At 39.4% G+C, this 8,022-nt stretch overlaps 1 protein-coding gene across 4 annotated transcripts in view; it reads right to left on the bottom strand.

Moving 5' to 3' along the window:
• Positions 1-6,876, bottom strand: part of LOC107758774 (luc7-like protein 3) — a 17,778-nt gene extending 10,902 nt beyond the window's left edge. For 2 of the 4 annotated variants that reach the window (XM_016576587.1, XM_016576586.1), the window contains exons 1-9: positions 5,386-5,607; positions 3,843-3,909; positions 3,725-3,764; positions 3,173-3,317; positions 2,907-2,981; positions 2,725-2,829; positions 2,424-2,585; positions 1,422-1,753; positions 708-892 (exon numbers count right to left, since the gene is read on the bottom strand). In XM_016576587.1, the coding sequence (XP_016432073.1) occupies positions 708-892; positions 1,422-1,753; positions 2,424-2,585; positions 2,725-2,829; positions 2,907-2,981; positions 3,173-3,317; positions 3,725-3,764; positions 3,843-3,909; positions 5,386-5,484 (1,210 nt within the window). In that variant the 5' untranslated portion in view covers positions 5,485-5,607. Of the gene's footprint in view, positions 1-707; positions 893-1,421; positions 1,754-2,423; positions 2,586-2,724; positions 2,830-2,906; positions 2,982-3,172; positions 3,318-3,724; positions 3,765-3,842; positions 3,910-5,385; positions 5,608-6,654 lie in introns of those variants that run through there. The other 2 variants (XM_016576588.1, XM_016576589.1) reach the window with 2 other exon arrangements.
• Positions 6,877-8,022: the final 1,146 nt, after the last annotated feature.

The raw sequence follows: 8,022 nt of genomic DNA, 5'->3' as shown, positions 1-8,022 counted from the left end.
TCGCTCGTGTCGCCGGAAATCGCCAGCTCTCCATTGAAATGAATGGGATTGTGTTGCTTTGCTGTTGCGTGTTAACGTCTCGTAAACTCTAGTGTGAAGGCGCACGACTCGCCGTCGCTTTGTTTCACACATACGCAGAGAGAGAGGGAGAGAGACAATTGACGCGCTACATGTAAACGATATTCTTTGTTATATTTAGGTTATAGTTCCTTTGGAATTCTTCAGCTTTTAAGAACTACCGCTTGCTCCGGTAGTGGGCGGAACTAATGCGCAAACGGCAATCTCATTGGCTGGCGCTCGCCTATTATCGTCCCTGTTTTGATTTCAGCAAATCAGTTCGAGTGAACGCACACAACCTGATTAATATTCATGAATCCAGTAGCTCATTAATTCTGAGTGTGTTTTATATTGTTTTTATTAGTAGAATTAGTATCATTATTATCTTCAGTATTTTTGTTAGTTTTTCCCCCAATTTTTAATTTTTTTACAGAAACACTGAATGACCAAAAAAGCACCACCACCAATCCGAAAATCAGTTAAAATGACTAATATGCATTTATACATGGTTATCGAGTTTTAATTCTAATTACTAAAGTTCTATCATTAAATAATATTGATGATCATATTATAATGCTTGACGGTGTCCGTAGAGGGCTGAACAAAAACAAACAAAGTCTTCTGGAACTAATTTACATTAAAGGCCACACCTTTGTCCCTAGAGGATTTGTCCTTGTCTCTGTCTCCTCTATCCTTTTCTCTGTCTCTGCTGCGGCTGCGGTGCCTGTGGCTCTTGCGCTCAGAGCTGCGGGACCTCCTCCTCTCCCTGCTGCGAGAACGTCGCTTCCTGTCCGAGCGTTCCCGGCTGCGCCTCCTCTCTCGGTCACGACTCCTGTTGACGTGTAAAGGTTTATCTATCAGTACAAGCTAAGGCACAACAGGTACTGCTACTGTACATCAGTACAAGCTACTGGCACAACAGGTGAACGCTAGATGTAGTAAAGTACGTTAAACCAGTATTGTTATTGTGTGTTAAACTATTAAAATTTGTTGTTATCTGAAATAAAGCTGAAATAGAAACATTAGATGAAAAAACCTAGAAAAATATAAATATTGCCTTGTCAACTGAAAAAAAAAAAAAAAAGCTGAACTACTAAAATTACTAAAACTGAAATTAAAAACTAAATAGAAATTTGAACAAAAAAAAAAACTAAAATAAAAAACTGAAAATATAAAAATAAAAGCTAATTCAAAATATTAATAAATACTATAATAGCATATAATTCTAAAATAACACTTAAAAATTAAGTTGCCATTTCAATAAAACAAACATATTTTGAAAAAAAAAAAAAACAACAACAAAAATAATAATTTGTACATCCACAGCTCAGCTTGTGTATCTAGGAGATGCTCGAGTTGTGTACCTGCTGCGCTTCCTGTCGCGTTCCTTACTCCTGGACCTCTTCCTGTCCCTTGAGCGGCTCCTGCGGCGGTCTGACGCGCGGCTAGAGTGTCTACTGTTGGAGTGACTCCTCCTGCGCCTGTCTCTTTCCCGTTCCCTCTCCCGCTCACGTTCCCTCTCCTTCTCCCTCTCCTTCTCCCGCTCTCTCTCCCTCTCCTTTTCTCGCTCTTTCTCCTTCTCCTCTTCCTCTTTGCGTCTCTTCTCTCGTTCCTCCCGTTCACGCTCCCGGTCCTCCCTCTCTTTCTTCCCTCGGTCATCCCTCTCTGGGTCCTCAGAGTGCCGATGCAGCTTCTCCTGTGGGATCAAACATAAAATCACGGTTTAAAAATGAACAACTCTTGATTTGCACCAATGAAGTTCAGCCCAAAACATGCATTACCACACTGTTATCTAATTTTAGGGATTTGTTTTCCTTTTTTTTTTTTACATGTTAAATTTAAATAAATTTGTATTAAATCATAAAATATAATCAAAAAAACTTTTAATCAAATGAAAATATAACAGCATCCCACACCTTCTCGTCTTTCGCATGGTCATTTTTGAACTCGCCGCAACTGACGAAGAAAACTGAGGTCTGAGGTAAAAATGTCGTTTCCGCCCAGATAAACTTTTAAAAATAATGTATTATTTTTCAAACGTTTTTTTAACTTGTTATTTAAAATGTTTTAAATGCAATGTTAAAATGATGGTAATGTGAATGATAAAATCCTGTTTTTCTTTTTCTTTTCTGTCGTGTAATCGACCATTGTTTTCAGTGTCGACTAGTAGGAGCTGTACCGTTTAGTCGACTAGACCCGCACATCCCTAATATTTCAGCTAATATATACACAACTCTATAAAGGATTCTTTAAATTTACTTACATTTAAATGTACCCTTCTATATTTTCATCAAAAATACTTAAGTGTAGGATTGGTCAAAATGTCTATAACGGACCCTAAATCACGAGACTGACTATCAACTCACCTTCAGTTCCTCGACCGTGGCTTTGATTTTGGCATATCCCATATGCTGCTTGCCCATTAGATGATCATCAACTCTGGACTGAGCATCACCTACTATGAGGAAAGCGCCACACACTTCACACACCTCCATCTGCTTCTCCTGAGCTGCAAAGCTCTCAATCGTCTGACAAACAAGAAAACATGTCAGTACCAACACGTGCTTGTCCTGATTTCAAACTGAAAGCCCATGACATAAGTATATGTTCAACAATTAAATACAAAAACAGGACATATGTCTGCTTAAACCTGGATGTGTAACTCACTGAAGGATTGGAACTGAGCTGCTCCCTCTCCTCCTTCAGCTGCTCCACCAGCTTCATCATGCCCTGCGCCTCCTCAACACGGCCCTCCGAGCCCAACTCCTCAATCTGAGCACACAAACACATTTATATGCCTCTCCAACAAATTCATGCTTATGTCTCAGCTTATGACACCAAGAACCCACCTGAACAACAAGCTCCTCAATCTTCTTGGTGAGGACCTGAGCTTTCTCCTCATTCTTCCCAGATGGACCCGGTGCCTGGAAATCAGAGTTCGAAGTGAGTTGGGTTTGACACGCCACGCAGCATACAAGCCTAACTTTTAGGTTATAATAAAAGCTGCATATGAATATAACAGACTGTCCTAACCAGATGTGCATGATGAAGAGTCAGGCAAAAAAATATGGTAATATAAAGATGTAAAGTCAGTGAAGGCTATGGAAGTGCTTACTCCAGAGTTCTGCTGGGCTTCTGACAGGGCTAAACGCGCATGGCCCCTCCGAATCCTGCGCTCCACCTCGGCCAGGAGACTCTGCAGGTATCGCAGGAAGTCTCGCTCATATCCTTCCTTCATAAAGCGGGAGCTCTTCTCATACCTAAGACAATGTGTGACAATCAGGAGTCACAGGCTTAAAAAAAATCATTCCAAATAAGATTGAATAAGCAAAACTATACAAAAATAAAGTGTGTGTATATATATATATATAAAAATTAAAAAAACTACATTCATTATTTCTTCCCCATCTAATTTGGGAGATAAATGTGGTCTGGATGTTTTCATGACACTTACAGATATGGAGTATTAACTTACATTTTCCTCTTAAAAAAAATCATTCCAAATAAGATTGAATAAGCAAAACTATACAAAAATAAAGTGTGTGTATATATATATATATATAAAAATAAAAAAAACTACATTCATTATTTCTTCCCCATCTAATTTGGGAGATAAATGTGGTCTGGATGTTTTCATGACACTTACAGATATGGAGTATTAACTTACATTTTCCTCAAGTTTTCATCATGGATTTTTTCACAAGGACCTGGAAAATAAAACGATACATTACAATGTGGATCACAAGAATAAAACGAGACGGATGTATTTGAGAAGCGGTCCTTACCCAAGTCTGATCGTGTGTTTGTGAAGAGTTCAGCAGGGCAAAAGCCACACAGATAGTATTTGCAGACCTAAAAAAAAAAGTGTGAACACTTGTGTTAAATCCTCATGAGTACTCAATCTTTCTTTATGTGGCTTGTCACCTCAAAAGATGACAAACAGCAATATAGCTGCAAGCAGTGATGACGGGCCCAAGCCATCAGCGCAAACGCCACCCCGGTGGCACATGCATTTACTGTAACTCTCTGGAAGTCTGGTTTTAAGGGATACAGCAATGAAAAAGATACACTATAAAATCAAGAGTGTGAAACACACACAGAACAATATATACAACTTTGGTAACACTTTACAATAGTTTAATTTAAGATTAACTATATTAACATGAACAATAATTATATAGCATTTATTTGTCAATGGAGGAACAGAAACCTCTCAGATTTCATTTACAATATCTTCAACTGTGTTCCGAGGATGAACGTAAGTCTTAGGGAATTGGAAGAACTTGAGGGTGAACAATTAATGACAGAATTTTCATTTTTGGGTGAACTATCCCTTTAAGTGTACTTAGAGTTCACCTCAATGACTTTGTCTCTTAACACACTTAAGTACACTTAGTGATAATGTCAAATTAAAAGCTTTACTTATAGTACATTTTAAATCATTTTTAATAATATTTTGTTGTGCTTCAAACTAACATACTAAAGCACATGTAAAGCACTTGATTATAATTTCAACTGTAATGTGTTATTCAGTATTACATTTAAAATAAATACATAAATGCTTGTCAGTACATTGAGCAATATACCAGAATTATAAAAAACGTTTCATTTAATTCCAAATAACATTAAATTAAGAAAAGTAAGGCAAAGTATAAAACAGATGAACACTAAAGCTAAAGGCGCAAAACTCGTCACCACGTTGCCAAGGGAGCCTTTATGCTGTTGCTAAGGTGTCCAAAGTATTTTAGTCCGCTGTTATTATGCGGTTGATAGAGTTTCGTGTGCTGTTTGTAGCGCGTTGTTACAGTTTTCCATGGTGTTTTTTGTGATTTCTTACTGACGCAAGCCAAAAGAGCCCACCACAGAGTCCATGATATTAATTAAACGTAGATCTGTGATTTGTTTGTCATTTTGTAAGAGCATTTAGAAAAGTAATAGCATCCCTCTCGTCAAGTCGCATTATTTGAATAGTCATTCAGATGTAGCACAAACAGTGCTGGACGAGTTTCACGCAAAAAGTTTGATGCTTAGCGGTTGTTGCGTGCTAATAAAAGTGATTTTGCACAACACTTGTAACAAACGGATGAAGACGAGGGCGGGACGCTGCAGTCGCATGTTTAGCGCATGTGTTCAACGATGAGACTCTTAGCCTAGCGTGCTAACTGACCCCAACACCCCGGACAGACTAGCACACAACACACCGGCCATTTCAACAGCTCTACACACAACACATCTACACGCGTTCTTCAGGTCGTTCGGTGATCTGCAGAGCTCTGTGTGCGAGTATTTAACAAATCGCGGCTGCTGGTTAGCCGCCCGCTCACTTACAGCCTCGTGATCCCAGCGAACATTACAGCGCTTCTCGTCCGGAGCCAAGTTCCGGTCCCGGCCCATTAACTCATCGAGTAACTGGGCAGCAGAAAGCATCGTGCCTCGGCTTTATTTCAGATCCGCTATAAGAGAGGCGTATTATTCATTTATAGAACAACGTGTGCTGCGTCCCCTGCTCTGATCTCAACAACAAAATGGCAGATCAGCGCGCAGCGGATGTTACCTATAGGGCACCTCGAGGAACAGTCGTTAGTGCGCCATCCAGCGTATAGGATGACATGTGTTTTTCAAATTAAAGGGGTAGTTCACCCAAAAATGAAAAATTACCTCATGATTAACACACACTTGATCCATCCTAGGTGTATATGACTTTCTTCTTTCAGGCGAATACAATCGGAGTTATATTAAAAAATGTCCTGGCTCTTCCAAGCTTTATAATGGCAGTGAATGGGTGGTGATATACAATAGACGAAGTCCAATAAAAGAGTGTAAATCCATCATAAAAAAATACTCCACATGGCTCAGAGGGATTACCGTATTGATCCGAATATAAGACGATATTTTTTTCTTGGAAATACATCTGAAAAAACGCGGTCGTCTTATATTCAGGGTCTAGACTTTGACATGTCAATAATACACCCACAACAATAGGTGGCGCCAAATACGCATAAAACGAGTGTGCCATGAAATACGTAATGCAATGCGTGTTGTAAAGATCGCGAGTAAAAACAAAAGAATGTTACAGTTTTCCATGGTGTTTTTTGTGATTTCTTACTGACGCAAGCCAAAAGAGCCCACCACAGAGTCCATGATATTAATTAAACGTAGATCTGTGATTTGTTTGTCATTTTGTAAGAGCATTTAGAAAAGTAATAGCATCCCTCTCGTCAAGTCGCATTATTTGAATAGTCATTCAGATGTAGCACAAACAGTGCTGGACGAGTTTCACGCAAAAAGTTTGATGCTTAGCGGTTGTTGCGTGCTAATAAAAGTGATTTTGCACAACACTTGTAACAAACGGATGAAGACGAGGGCGGGACGCTGCAGTCGCATGTTTAGCGCATGTGTTCAACGATGAGACTCTTAGCCTAGCGTGCTAACTGACCCCAACACCCCGGACAGACTAGCACACAACACACCGGCCATTTCAACAGCTCTACACACAACACATCTACACGCGTTCTTCAGGTCGTTCGGTGATCTGCAGAGCTCTGTGTGCGAGTATTTAACAAATCGCGGCTGCTGGTTAGCCGCCCGCTCACTTACAGCCTCGTGATCCCAGCGAACATTACAGCGCTTCTCGTCCGGAGCCAAGTTCCGGTCCCGGCCCATTAACTCATCGAGTAACTGGGCAGCAGAAAGCATCGTGCCTCGGCTTTATTTCAGATCCGCTATAAGAGAGGCGTATTATTCATTTATAGAACAACGTGTGCTGCGTCCCCTGCTCTGATCTCAACAACAAAATGGCAGATCAGCGCGCAGCGGATGTTACCTATAGGGCACCTCGAGGAACAGTCGTTAGTGCGCCATCCAGCGTATAGGATGACATGTGTTTTTCAAATTAAAGGGGTAGTTCACCCAAAAATGAAAAATTACCTCATGATTAACACACACTTGATCCATCCTAGGTGTATATGACTTTCTTCTTTCAGGCGAATACAATCGGAGTTATATTAAAAAATGTCCTGGCTCTTCCAAGCTTTATAATGGCAGTGAATGGGTGGTGATATACAATAGACGAAGTCCAATAAAAGAGTGTAAATCCATCATAAAAAAATACTCCACATGGCTCAGAGGGATTACCGTATTGATCCGAATATAAGACGATATTTTTTTCTTGGAAATACATCTGAAAAAACGCGGTCGTCTTATATTCAGGGTCTAGACTTTGACATGTCAATAATACACCCACAACAATAGGTGGCGCCAAATACGCATAAAACGAGTGTGCCATGAAATACGTAATGTAATGCGTGTTGTAAAGATCGCGAGTAAAAACAAAAGAAAAAGAAAACCTTACAGCAGCATGAGTCGTGACTGTCACGTTAGCATGATGGCACCAAACTCCCTTTGTGATTTTAAAACGTAAGACAATACCCAGATTTGAAGACTACAGTAAGATTTAACTTCTACTGTTAATAAGATGTTGGTAGGCTACTATTAGATGGATAGCCTAAATGTCCTAATTCAGATGGGCTACCAGTTTTTTTTATTTTTTTTTATGGTATATCAAAAAGTGTATATTTTTAAAATGTGATTGTTGGTACATTTTACCAGTTTTTACCATACTTTCAAAACAAAAATTAAAATAGGAAAAATATGCAATATGAAAATAATTGAAGACAAAATGTGTTTTACTGAGAAAAAACAAGATTTGGTTTTTAAAAAGCCTTTTTCCAAAAGGTACATCTGGAAAAAGGGGGGGTCGTCTTAGATCTTTACAACACGCATTGCATTACGTATTTCATGGCACACTCGTTTTATGGGTATTTGGCGGCTTTTCTGACAAGATACGTGTTAAATATCGCATGCGATTTATCGTGCAGCCCTAGACCAAACTCCCTTTGTGATTTTAAAACGTAAGACAGTACCCAGATTTGAAGACTACAGTAAGATTTAACTTCTGCTGTTAAT

The sequence above is a fragment of the Sinocyclocheilus rhinocerous genome, unplaced genomic scaffold, assembly GCF_001515625.1.
Source record: "Sinocyclocheilus rhinocerous isolate Xijiao unplaced genomic scaffold, SAMN03320098_v1.1 scaffold2579, whole genome shotgun sequence".
NCBI lineage: Eukaryota > Metazoa > Chordata > Actinopteri > Cypriniformes > Cyprinidae > Sinocyclocheilus > Sinocyclocheilus rhinocerous.
Note: the sequence above shows the minus strand (reverse complement) of the source record. Positions and strands in the feature narration are given on the sequence as shown.